General features: G+C 39.0%; 1 protein-coding gene and 1 long non-coding RNA gene across 8 annotated transcripts; one reads left to right on the forward strand and one right to left on the reverse strand.

The window, feature by feature from the left end:
• The first annotated feature begins 2,557 nt into the window (after positions 1 to 2,557).
• Positions 2,558 to 12,749, forward strand: LOC135098502 (uncharacterized). 7 transcript variants are annotated; one of them, XR_010267089.1, is made up of 6 exons: positions 2,558 to 2,576; positions 6,331 to 6,433; positions 6,723 to 8,966; positions 9,173 to 9,369; positions 10,080 to 10,235; positions 10,578 to 12,749. XR_010267089.1 is itself a non-coding variant. In XM_064000914.1 (6 exons), exons 3-6 carry the CDS (start codon positions 8,815 to 8,817, stop codon positions 11,015 to 11,017), a joined length of 942 nt encoding a protein of 313 aa, XP_063856984.1. In that variant the 5' UTR covers positions 4,341 to 4,492; positions 6,331 to 6,433; positions 6,723 to 8,814; the 3' UTR covers positions 11,018 to 12,749. The 7 variants fall into 7 exon arrangements, 4 of the variants coding, with proteins under 4 accessions (XP_063856984.1, XP_063856983.1, XP_063856986.1 ...); XR_010267087.1 differs by lacking the exon at positions 2,558 to 2,576 and adding an exon at positions 2,874 to 3,026; XM_064000914.1 differs by lacking the exon at positions 2,558 to 2,576 and adding an exon at positions 4,341 to 4,492 and having other exon boundaries at positions 10,581 to 12,749.
• On the reverse strand, positions 11,084 to 13,474 carry LOC135098505 (uncharacterized). The gene is made up of 3 exons (XR_010267090.1): positions 13,044 to 13,474; positions 11,311 to 12,999; positions 11,084 to 11,101 (listed from the first exon to the last, which is right to left on the reverse strand). It is a non-coding gene; the product is annotated as an uncharacterized LOC135098505 (long non-coding RNA).
• Positions 13,475 to 13,848: the final 374 nt, after the last annotated feature.

Below are 13,848 nucleotides of genomic sequence, written 5' to 3' on the forward strand. Positions count from 1 at the left end.
TGTCCCCTCTTAACTTCTGCGTCTCTAAACGACATAAATTTAACAGCTTCAACCTCGCCTCGTAAGGAACACTCCTCGTCCCCTGTATCCTTTTAGTCATTCTCCTCTGTACTGATTCTAATAAACCTATATCTTTCCTGTAATGTGGGGACCAGAACTGCACAGCGTAGTCTAGATGAGGTCTGACCAGCGCTAAGTATAACTTTAATATTACTTCCGGCCTTCTACTTTTAACACTCCTAAAAATTAATCCTAGTACCCTATTTGCCCTGCTTCTGGCCTCTATGCATTGTTTCCTTAGACGGAGTTCAGAGCTAACTATAACTCCTAAATCTTTCTCGTACCCTGTACCTACCAGAGTTTGGTTGTTTGTTGTATACCTAACCTAACCTAACTATAACTAGTAAATGTTTTTTGTACCCTGAACCTAACAGCATCATTGCTCGTTGTGCACCTAACCTAACCTAACCAAACCTAACAGAACTTAACCTAACCTAACCAAACCTAACAGAACTTAACCTAACCTAACCAAACCTAACAGAACCTAACCTAACTTAACTTAACCTAACCTAACCAAACAGAACTTAACCTAATCTAACCAAACCTAACTTAACCAAACCTAACCTAACCTAACAGCTACAGAAAGAAGTCAGTGTTTTAAGTGAATTATGTAATGGTGTGCTTGTCAACCAGTAACACCTTCAACAAGTGCACCAAGTCTTTCTGGTAAATTACTGCAACAAAACAAGAACAAAAAAATTGCAATAAATGAATCAATAGATAATAAATAGTGAAAAAAAATGTTAAATTTATAGTTTAAGCTAATGTCCCCAATCTCTACCCACGGCCCACGGCGTTATTATTAATTTCCGACAAGTAGTGTAATCATTAGAAATGATGTGAAAAGTGAGAACAAAATGAGGTAGGTTATTACCACGTAGTGTGTAATGGCTTAAACTATAATAAAACCGCGTTGTTTTAAAGACGTGCTAACAGCTGACTTATTGCCCACACACACACGCACACACATCAATAACAGCCACTAGTGTACGTGTGGGGTCCCTGGTTGGCTGGGTCGTCTGTCAGTGTTGCCAGTGGTGTATCTTCCTTGCAGTGTTACCGGGGAGGGCAAGGTTAGGTTAGGGGCACAAGGAGCAACGCCAGACGGGTCCACGAAAGCCAGGGACCCCACCTCTTCACTAGTGGCCAATAACGATAACAAGAATCACACACTAACAGACTGCAACATTCAAGCGCATTTAAATACACAAATACATGGATTGAAATTTTTTTTTTTTTTTCAGCGGTTTAATGAAACACTTAGAGGCGCCGTGCAACACTGCTCAAGTAGTAAATGTGTGCGTGCGTGTGTGTGTGTGATCAGGCAGCCAGAGCGAGCTAGAACTTCACACACACACACACACACACACACACACACACACACACACACACACACACACTCTCTCTCTCTCTCTCTCTTACTTTTCAAATAGTCGTTGGCTTCATCCTTGAGCTCCTCCGCCGCCATTTTCGCTCTAATTAGAGAGAGAGAGGGGGAGAGGAACCACAGATAAGTGAACTAGCTCAAACATGGCCTCTCTTTTTCTCTCTCTCTCGATCTTGATCTTGATGGTACAGGTGGCACAGGATTACTCCTGAGCCAGGCCTTTGGATCGGCAACTCCTGTAGAAAGGGGAAAAAAAGAGAAACGAACAGCATCCTCTATCCTAATTGTTCATATACCTGGCACGCCACATTCTCTCCAGAAACTCTTTCACCGCCTCAATCATCCTTTCATTCGCCTCTCTACACAGTCCCAGCAACAACACCATCCATTCCTTTCCTGTCTTCTCCACTCTTTCATTCCTATCATGCCCTAACTCAGTCAGTATCACTTGCATCATCTCATTCCTGTCTCTGGCATACTTCACACACTCCAGCACCACATGTTCCACCGTCTCATCCTCTCCCATGTCACACATCTGGCACACTTTGCTGCGGGACTCAGACCACCTGTAACTCCTTGCATTCACATCCATACACTGTGCCCTCGCTCGGAAGAGAAGATCACCGCCCAGGCTTCCATCATACCACCTTTCATACCTCGGGGCCTCTTTCTCCTTGTACCATTCCAAGGTCTTCTTTCTTTCTATCTCATTCTTCCATTCATTCAGTCCCACACATTTCACTTCCCTGCCACCCAGTCTCTTCCATGTGTCTGCCTCCTGACCATACGTCCAACTCCTCTCAAGGGTGGGCTGTTGTTGACTGTGGGAACGAGAGCTAGATGCTCTCCTATTCTGCTACTGTGGGGAGGATACAAGAGAGAGAGTTGGATGGCAAGGAAAGACTGACCAAACAAACAAGAAGAGGAGGGGGAGGAGGAGGAGGAGATACGGGAAAAGAGCCCAAGGAAGGAGAGAGAGAGAGAGAGAGAGAGAGAGAGAGAGAGAGAGAGAGAGAGAGAGAGAGAGCCCCCACTCACCAGGCAGAGACAGCAGCGGCCTGAGAGGTGCCTTCAAAAGACACACACACACAGACACACGGACAGCAGGAGGAGGACCACTGTGACAAAGGTAAACAAGGCAACAATGACGATGTTCTTAATCTTGATCTTGTTGTTCTCGTGACGTCTTCCGCAGGTCAGCCGCTAGAGAGCACAGAGTCGACATGTCTCCTCTAATTTAACACCTAAACTCCCTCAGGCGTACTTCCCAGGCGTGCACAAGGGACTTTTCCATCTCTTTTAGGGTCCCTTCCCTTTCTTCCTTGCCACGACACACTGGCAGCACTGCCAGCGTGCCTCTGTGTGTAAGCACCTCCTCCCTTGTCTGGTGTGGTCTGCCACCACCACGCTGGTTCACCTGTGGCTCCCAGAATTGCCTCTCTAAAAGTGTGCCTCTGTGTCGCTCACATCTACACCATTCCACAATGAAGCGTTCCATCGCCTCTCGCCTCTACGCAAGCTAGTGTTGTGCAGCCTTTCTGCACCGCACCACCACTACAGCCACAAGGCTCTGCTTCAAGTGAGACGGGCTACTAAGGAGGTTTTGACGCTTCTAGTGACAGATTAACATTTTTTTTTTTTTTTTTACATTACTGACAGGAGAAACACTAAAAAACCCGACCAGTGACCTCTGTGGCCTTAGCTGACAGTGCTGGTGAGAGCAGAGGCCTTCACTACACTGGCCCTGTGCTTGCTTTAACTAACCACCTCCTGCCCCAGTCATATTCTCCTCTGCTGTCTTCCTCACCATCTTGCTGCGTCACCTCTGCCATTATTCCTCTAGTCTAGCTCCTGCTTTCGTTTGCACCGTTCCTTATCTTTCCTGCAAGACAAGTTTGTCAACACTAAGTGTCTTTTTAACGCAGCTTTGCTATCCTGCGGTGCTTCTAGTATAAGTCACTTCTGTACTTAATACACATAGTGGTCACTCAAACAATGCTACAACGTAAATCCCTTTGCTCCTCCTTTCACAAAAATTTGCGTTTATTTAACTTCATTATGTTGTTATTCATGAACCACCCAAACAAGCGGTGCAGCCATTCCCAATGGGCACGGCACGTGAATTCGATGTGGATTATTCATGGATTTCTGGTGAAATCTTGAGTACGCAAGTATTCACTAAATTTCCACGTCTTTTCCACATGGATAACTGGTTACCAGATTCACGTGAATAACTGGAAAAAGAAATCACGTGATTTCTTTAGTAATTTTATACACGCATAAATCTGGTACTTGAATTCACGTGATAATACATTACTAAAAATGGCATTCTGGGCGTTAATTATATGCTTTTGTTAACATTAAATTTAAAATAAAATAGTAAAAATAAGGTCAGTCCAGAACATTATACATCCACCTTGATTAATTTTAGTTGTTATATTTCATCTGTAGCCTACTAATGATAATCCATATATTCGCAACCTTCATACATATATATAGGCTACAAAATTTTGAGCTGCCCGCTAAATCAAATAGTCTACCCGGCCGCCAGGCAATGCACCATGCAGTCACTGAAACACGGAGATTAAATTGAGTATTCATCTCTCTCTCTCTCTCTCTCTCTCTCTCTCTCTCTCTCTCTCTCTCTCTCTCTCTCTCTCTCTCTCTCTCTCTCTCTCTCTCTCTCTCTCTCTCTCTCTCTCTCTGATGTATTTATTTTCTTTACATCAATAAATTATTTTAATTTGAATTTGAATTTTTCTCTATTGTTGTCCGTAAATGCTGGCAAACCACAAAGTAATCATATTATGTATTATGAAATAGATTTCAGGGTAGCATTGTTGGAATATATTAAGGAATTATCACCATAGTAAGCTAAAATAATAGGGCGAGGGAGTTTGCGCAACGCGCTGCTCGGATGGTCTGCCTTGTACGTGCAGGCTGCCAGCCTCGGCCGTTGGCGCGAAAACTGTGGGAAAGACAGGGACAGTTCAGGAAGTCTCAGGCTGTTTTGGAGCCTTTCGTGGCTGTGCTAGCAAATAGCAGGTATGTAGTGATGTATTCAAGTGTGAGGATTACCTGTGGGCAAAGTGTAGGATGTCAGTGGAGTGTACAAGGAAAGGGAGAGCGTGATTGGAGAGAGTGTTGGACAAGAATTTTTAGGCGGCAGTGAATCTAGTCCTAGAGTGTTTCTTCATCTGCTCTAGGGGCTATGTGAGTTGCAGCGGCTGTGCGAGAAGACGCCTGTCTGCCCTACGTTAGTGATAGGTGTGCTCGTCACCTCTTATCCAGAGATGACCCTACCGGGGTGGAGTGGAGTGGGGTGGGGCCTGAGTGGAGTGGTTCTTACCTGGTTGGGCTCCCGAGGGAACCCCACAATGGCTAGCACGCCAGCCCGGAAATTTTTTAAAAGAACAGAGGACTATAAACTGAAGAAATGGCTGGAAAGTGTGCTATACACCCAAAGTATTTACAAACATCAAGGGATAGTCGGGTGCACATAACCTAACGCCACATATCACTCGCCTACCTGGCCGTCTTGCCACGGTTTTGGGGTAATGAACAACGCTTATTTATATTTGAATACATGGCCGAAGATCTTTTGTCATTAAGACACCCATTTATTAAACAGGTCTAACACCTCTACACTCGAGAACCCCGTAAAGTAAGATAAATATTAATTCAATTAATGCAATATCTTACCTTGTAATGGGGATAGAGACCCGGCGGGGACACTTATAGAAACCTTAACCATAATGTAAGACTCCAGTAAGGCAAACAAGGCCGTAGGTAAGGTAATCTTTTGGTGTAGCTAAAGTAAAATATTACCACTAAAACTAATGAATCCTAATCTAAAACAATCTAAAATAACCAATTTTTTTTTCATTTCCCCACCTAACCTAACCTAAAATAACCTAACCAAACCAAACCAAACCTAACCCACTAACCTAACCTGATTCGAAGTATTGGGGTGGTGGTGAGGGGCAAGTATTTTTTTTACGAACCAAAAAATTGCCAATTTATAAATAGCACATCGAAATCTATAAAAAGAAAGTAGTTTCAACCCGAAAATCCTAATCTGACCTCTGCTATAATAATTCTGCAAAATATTTTAGGCCAAGTATATACAAAGTTTAGATGATTGCCTTAATTATTGTTCACTAACCAAACCCAAGATTTCCTAAGCTAACCTAACCTAACCTTTCCAGAAATTACCTGCCAAAATGGAAGGAAGGGTTTGCCACCCCCTTCCTTGTTCAAGTAGTCATTATGGGTAAAAGTGTAGAGTCCTTTCTCGGCGTTATTACTGGTTTGTTTTTTTCCTCGTTTTCCCAGCACCAACAAACTTTAAGACGTGGCGGGAAGGCGGAGTTTTAGGGTGGAGGAAGCCACATAGGGCAAATTTGGCAAGACCCACAATTACCATGAGGGTTTTGATCCCTTCACTTCTCACTTGTGTGGTTATTAGTGATTTATGATGCGTTATTAATAATAAAATACAGAAATACACCTTATAGTACTACTAACATGATATACTGTTATGAATTTAGTGACAACGAAAATGTATATAGCTATGTATTTTTCTTTAACTGGGATGCATTATGCTAAAAATGCAGTGTTTGCAATTTCTTTATGGCATTTCTGCCAGAAACATCACTGGTATTATTTCTACTTCCCCATATGCATACTAAGCCTGTTAATATAGCTGCAGTAGTTTTCATGTGTGTAGTGGTAAAACCACTTTTGTCTGTAAATTATCAGTTACTGAATAGTAACTAGTTTTGAAGAGGTCAGATAGAATGTTTTCAAACTTAGGAAATTAATTTTACTAGGATGTGATGTGAAATTTGCACAGACAGACCATTAGTAACAATTAATTTCAGGAAGAGCGTATCCTGCTACTGTATGGGCTGGATCAACCTCAACTTGTAACTGGTGGTAGCTACTCCATCCATTAATTCTTTCCCTCTGTTGAGACAACTTAAAGTGAGTATGTATATATAATGTCTTATTGAATGTTCTATCTATGCATGATGTACTGCTTCAAATTTACTTTACGGACCTTTAAAGTCTGACTGATCACCTATATCACTGTCATACTGAAACTCTCTTCAGAAGGCAAATTTTTGCTACTTTGTGTTGTGTGTAATCATTGAGCTCGTTTGTGTTGTAGTATGTAATCTTTAAGCTACTCTGTGTTTTGTGTAAACTGCAGAACTACTTTAATTTGTTTTTGTGTACTCTAAACTAATATATTTCATTTGTTATCTTTCAGAGTACTAAACCACTACTCTAACTCTCCTATTTTTCCCTGACTTTTGATCACAGTCTCTTCTCAATTAATTATGTCTTACCATAAAAGATACAGGCAGATACAACGTGAACTCAAGGAACTGTTGGTTAGTAGTAGTGAAGAGGAAGCTGACTGGGTTCATCAAAACACCAAAATTCCCAAACTTTACCATAATAACTCTGACCCATCTTTAAGCTTTTCTGACCAGGACAGTTGTGAAAGTACATCCTTATCCCCCTTGATAGTAACTGCACCAGAAGAATTAAGCACAGATGATGAGAGTCACCACCATATATCTGATTTGGCACTTGAAGAAGGATTAGCTTTATGGGCATCAAAAAATAACATTACACGCCAGGCAGCAAATGAATTATTGGAGCTGTTGAGGAATAATGGGCATAATCTACCTAAAGATTCACGCACTTTGATGGAAACTCCAAGGTATGTAGAGGTATTAGAAAAATGTGGAGGACACTATTATTATTTTGGGATTGGTTCATGTTTGCAAAATATATTGAAGACTCATCCAGCATTTGTAAAAGAAAATGATTCGGTTAAACTCAGTGTAAACATAGATGGTATTCCTTTACATAAATCAAGCAATGAACAGTTCTGGCCTATACTGATAAAGTTCAGCTGCTTTAAGCCAGCATTAGTTGCTCTGTATTGTGGAAAGACTAAACCAGATTCTACTGACAGTTTTTTGGAAGATTTTCTTCAAGAATATAAGCAACTTTCTGAAAATGGTTTAGTTTTTGAAGGGAAAAGACTGGCAGTAAGAATAGTTGCATTTATTTGTGATGCACCTGCATGCTCATTTATCAAATGCATAAAAGGGCACAATGGGTATTACTCATGTGAGAGATGTGAAATTAAAGGAACCTGGCAATCACATGTTCTTGTATTAGACTCTGCACAACCCTGTAATGAAAGATCTGATGAGAAATTCAATCAGGAACAGTACAGGGATTCTCATCAGTTAGGAAAAAGTCCTTTGATTCAGTATGGAATATCTTGCGTGAAAGGGTTTCCACTGGATTACATGCATATGATTTGCCTTGGTGTTACCAGAAGAATGCTACTTTTCCTCATAAGAGGTTCTAAGAAATGCAAACTTTCTCAGCTTCAAATAAGTTTAATTTCTTCTTCTTTAGAGAGTCTTTCCAACAAACTACCAAGTGAATTTGCTAGACAGCCACGATCACTAGCCGTAATTGATCGCTGGAAGGCCACCGAATTTAGACAGTATATATTATACACAAGTATTGTTGTCCTGAAAGATGTTGTTCCTATTATATACAAAAACAGTCTTTTGCTTACTGTGTCCTTATCAGTTTTATTGAATTCCAATGATGAAATACGAAATTCTTACTTACCATATGCAAGAGAATTACTTAAGTGTTTTGTACAACAGTGTCGAGATATATATATGGTCAAAGTTTTATTGTATATAATGTTCATAATCTTCTTCACTTGGTAGATGATGTAGAGAATTACCAGTGTTCCCTTAATGACATTTGTGCTTTCCCATACGAGAATGAACTTCACAAAATAAAGCAGTTAGTGAGGTCATCAAACAATCCAGTTTCTCAAGTTTTCAAAAGACTTGCAGAAAAGAAAATGTTTAATGAATCAAAAGTGACAGAAGCTAATCACAGAATATATATATCTACAAAATACAAAAATAATTGTTTCATGTTAAAAAATGAAGATTTTGTGTTCCTTAGGAAACTAAAAAATGATGTCTACTATGAATGTGATGTTCTTTGTCAAAGCCAAACTGAAAATTTTTTTACTGAACCATGCAATTCTAAACTCATTAACATTGTGTTTATGAAAAATAAGAGTAATTTAAAAAAGAAAGTAATTCACTTAGAGCAGCTGCATAGAAAGGTGATAAAATTGCCATACAAAGATGGTGTTGTTTTAGTACCAGTTGTACATGACATTTCCAGTTAGGTGGGCAGTTGTACATGGTGTATTCTCATGACTGATATGTGTTTACTAAAGAGAAGTTAAGCAAAACATTTCAGATCTGCAGGATTTTAGTCTTCATACACAAGTTGTATTTGTTATGTATCTCTCTTATGGCCATTGTTCTTTATCTCAAAACTGTTCATCTGCATCTTCACTCTCCTCTTCGTCTCCCTTGTGCCTTGTGTGCCAGTACAGCCCGGAGTGCTGCTCTTCGGGTTATGAAGAGGATTTTGTCAGGTTGAGACATGGGTAATTGTTTCTATACTACATTTAAAATATAGAAATTAGGTTTTTATTCTTGTCATATACCTATCTGAAGAGGTAAAACTGCCAACATGCCTAGCTTTTAAATATTGTATTATTCGTACTTGAATATCTTACTGCTGATGTTATTAATGAAACAAAATATGCAAAGCATGAACATAGCCCATTGATTAATTATATTTTATATTTAGAATGTGGAAACGAGCAGTTTGGTTGGAGGGTAAGAAAGAAGAAGAGGGTGTGGTGCCATCCAGCTGGGTATTAGAAGAGAACCAAACCTTGTTTTGGCCACAAGGAGTTAATGCTGAGAATGCCCTTCATAATCAGCAAGAACCAGACCCTGCATCATGGAGAAAGTTTATGTTGAAAAAAGTGAAGATCACTTCTGGTTGGTGTTTTACTATTATCTTGCTGTTATTGGATGACGTTCACTTTCATGTTTATTCGCCTCAGAAATGCTCATTTTTGTTGCCTTTTAGCTGTACCTGATTGAGATAAATGTCACAAAAATTTAGGGCTGGTAATGAAATGTTTGGCGCCTGAGATGGGCAGTGGTCGAGGTATGCAATATATATATATATATATATATATATATATATATATATATATATATATATATATATATATATATATATATATATATATATATATATATATATATATATGGGTTATGAACAAGATGTACTCAGTACCGTAACTTTATTTTGCGCTACGTTACGCCACTCAGACTTGATGGCATCTTCAGGCTAATATAAGAGGTATTGGTGTGGAATCTTATATTATAATATTTTAAGTATTTTGGTGTAATTGTAAATTTAATATGTATTTTATTCTATTAGACTGAAGATGCCAGCAGTCTGAGTGGTGAAACTTAGTGCAAAATAAAGTTATGGTACTGAGTATGTCTTGTTCATAACCCAAGTATTTCAAGAAACTTCATCAACGCTATATATATATATATATATATATATATATATATATATATATATATATATATATATATATATATATATATATATATATATATATATATATATATATATATATATATATATATATATTTTATTTTTTTTTTTATTTATTTTTTTCCCCCCTCAGATAGTTTTCAAGAATGCGATACCTACCATCTGACATCTACGGTGGAGAGTTCTGAGAGCAACAGTGATCCTGATGAAGGTCTACTCATGAGAAAAAGGAGAAAACGTTGTAAGAAAAATCTGCCTGATGACTTTGTCAGCAGTGAAAACTTACATGGTAGGCATACCTGGTCATATTTGAAAACAATTTATGAAAGAAGAAAATCATAGCAGTGAATACAACAGCAATACTATTGTTCATTAATAATTAGATTGACAAACTGAGAGAACTGAGAGGTGGGGGATAGCTGGGAAAACACAAAGTGGTTTGGTTAGCAAATTTCTTCAATCTCATTTTTGTCTACAAAGTGTCTGACTGTAAACATTTACAGGTGAAGGGTTTCCCCGGACTATTCACTGACTCCTTTTATTTGTCTTTGACAGCCCCCAACACCAAGCCCTTTCACAGTTTTTTTTTTTTTTTTTCGTGTCTTTGTAATATGTAATGATTTTTCCACAGAAGCTGTCCACATGAAGCCAGCCTCACAGAAGCCACAGGTCACAACCTCTCAAGATAAGGTAGCTTCTGCTCCTTCACAGGTTGTACTTCCAACACCTCCTCCTAAGGTGTCTTTGGATATGCGGTCCACCAGAACCCATGGGATGATGGAGTGCAGTGCAACAAAAGATTCGGTATCCAGCAAGACATCCAAGTCATCTGACAACAGTGATGGCAGTGGCCAGCATGACAGGAGACATCATGACACGCCTTACCAAAAAAGAAACCATGATCGAGGTGACAATCTTGACCACCATGACAGGAGACACCATGACACACCTCACCGAAGAAGAAGCCATGACCAAGGTGACGTGCTTAAAAAGTTCTCTGATTCAAATGTGACAGAAATACAAATGATAGTTGCAGCAAAATTGCGTAATGCTCCAAAATTGAAAAATTAAAATTAGCTGATGTAAAATGGTACTTACAATCAGTTAAGATCTGCAAGAATGTTAAAACAAACCAATCTTTGTCTCATGCATGACCTTGGTGAAGTAAAGTATTTTCATACCAAGATGAACTGCAATAGCGCAGTGAAAAATCTAGTCATACCCACTGCCAACAGGAGTCTAACCCGGGTCTCTTGAGTGAGAGCCAGACAGCAAGACCACTACACCACTGTGGTGTAGGGGTCTTGCTGCCTGGCTCTCACTCAAGAGACCCGGGTTCGACTTCTGGTGGCAGTGGGTATGACTAGATAAAGTATTTTCATTTTGTATGTTACTAAAAAAATGCTGGTAAATTTATCTCATGACTGATTGTACACAGATGACCTTATATATTGTAACTATGTGTACATTTCCCTTCCTCCCCCCTCTCTCTCTCTCTCTCTTAAAGAAGCTCTTTTTCTATCAGAATGACAAAATTTATTGATGTGTAAACAGTATAAGGGGGGATGTTAGAGAAGCTTAAGAATGAAAGAACCAGGACCGCCGAGAACCGAACCTCAGACAAGCTGTTCCCGCCACCACGCTAACCTGGTCCTGGTTCTTTCAACTTGTCGTTATGGGATTCAAGCTTAAGAATGGTTTTAAGATGTGGAGAGAGACTTACTGCTGTAAAATTTGAACCGATTGGGATATTACCTCATGATATTTATGTGAGATGATATTAATGATCTCAGATTATAAAAGCAAACTAGTATTATTAACAGTTATTTATTTTGTAATTTAGTAATAGATATAACATTTTAATTTATAATTTTGCTTTTGCCTACCACTTAGGTTCCCATGTATTTTTACGTAAATGAAAAAGTATGGAGCTACACAAGTATCAATTCACAAAATGCTTAATTTCATTGACAACTGTGGTCTGTATTGTTTTAAGCATATTGTGTACTTGTGGCAGGCCTGGTATTCTTTGCATATATTCCCCCTGGGGCTACATAGATACTAGAATGTAGCCCTCTCCATGTCGGCTGTGTGCCGTAAGAGGCGACTGATTCTGGCCCTGGGTGGGGATCTCTTTTACTAGCCCATAGCAGGTCTTTTTACCGCTTGACATATTTTCCCTTCTCATTTCCCTTTGCTTTCTGTCCATTTTCTTTTACGTTCTCTTACTTTTCCGAGTGGTGGGCTGACTCTTTGTCAGAGTGAGGGTTGGTGTCCTTTACTTCCCATAGCCATTTCTGTCTTTCTCTTGTTCTATATACCTCTACTGTTTAGGGTGACACTAGGCTGGGGATCTGCCCATTCTTCTCTACCTTTTATAGTCCCACTTGTGGCACATGCCCAGGGATAATGCTAGGCACAAGTGCCATGGGAACCCATTTATTGAGTCGTGGCCCGGGATGGCGGATGGTCACCCTCACAGTTCAAGGGTGGTTTCTGCTGTTCTGGACCATGGCATGGGGAGGTAATGCATAGGAGCAGGTGTCAGGCTATGGATGGATTGTGGCTAAACAAAGTTTTAATTTTTTGTATTACTGGGATCATCCATTTATATATTGCAGTTATTCTTCATTCAAGTCAGATATCTTGAAAGCCTTTATATATAAAAATGCAAGCACTAACTTTTTTTTTTTTTCATAAAATATGGAAATTATTTTGGTTTTGATATTTTTACAAGGATGAAGATTATTAAATTTATGAAAAAGTGTAAGACTGAAGAATATATATATACACACTTTCTGTATTACTTGTATTTTTTACATGCCTACCTTGTATTCTGAAATTGCACAGTACTATGGTTGCATTCAACAAGTGTGAAGGCTGCATTATCGTGCTCTACCAGCCTGCCTGTCAACAATGTGCGGTCTCGTAAAGGATATGTTTCTGTTTATAATAGCCTATTCGACTATAGCTTACGTAAATGATACAGAAACATATACTGAGAGACTGGATGCACTGATGACATGCAGATTACCAGAGCACGATAATGCAGCCTTCAAACTTGTTGGAAGCAACTACAAAAGCTCAGATAATTCACGGATAAATAAACACATGGATTATTCCACCAGATATTACCGTGTATTACACGTGAATTTGTACACGTGTATTCCACGTGTTCATTTTCACGTGAATTCGATTTTGCATTTTCCATCAAATATCCATGAGTAATCCACGTGCAGGATCCACGTGTATTCCACGTGAATTACGTGACATTTGCCCACTGGGTTACATGTCACTGGTATGGCTGTGCAAGTGCCCACATCCCCCTGCTTTTGTTCCACCCAAACAAGCGGTGCAGCCATTACATTTGTCACTGGTATGGCTGTGCAAGTGCCTACATCCTCCCTGCTTTAGCTGCAGTGTTGCGGCACATCCCCTCCGTGTATTGCGTCAACAAGGAAAGTCAAGCCTGACAAGTTTTGAGCGCAGAGCGTCGAGCAGTGACATTGGTGCAGTCACCCCTTCCATCAACGCAGCCTTCAAAGAGAACGGCGCAGATTGACGCTGACTAAACCAAACTTACAAACATACATTTATTTGGTGTGCCATTTTTGTATTTATTTATTTATTTTTTTGTATTTTTTTATATATTGATGAAAATAAAGAAATTAATGATTATAATAAAAGTGATAATAAATATAAAGACAATAATGAAAGTAAAACAATGTTAATTATAAAAATAATAATAATAATAATAATAAAGATAGTAATAATATATATATATATATATATATATATATATATATATATATATATATATATATATATATATATATATAAGAAAAACAATGACATTACTAATAATGATAATAATTATAATGGAAATAATACAAATAAAAATA

Source organism: Scylla paramamosain, unplaced genomic scaffold, assembly GCF_035594125.1.
Source record: "Scylla paramamosain isolate STU-SP2022 unplaced genomic scaffold, ASM3559412v1 Contig67, whole genome shotgun sequence".
NCBI lineage: Eukaryota > Metazoa > Arthropoda > Malacostraca > Decapoda > Portunidae > Scylla > Scylla paramamosain.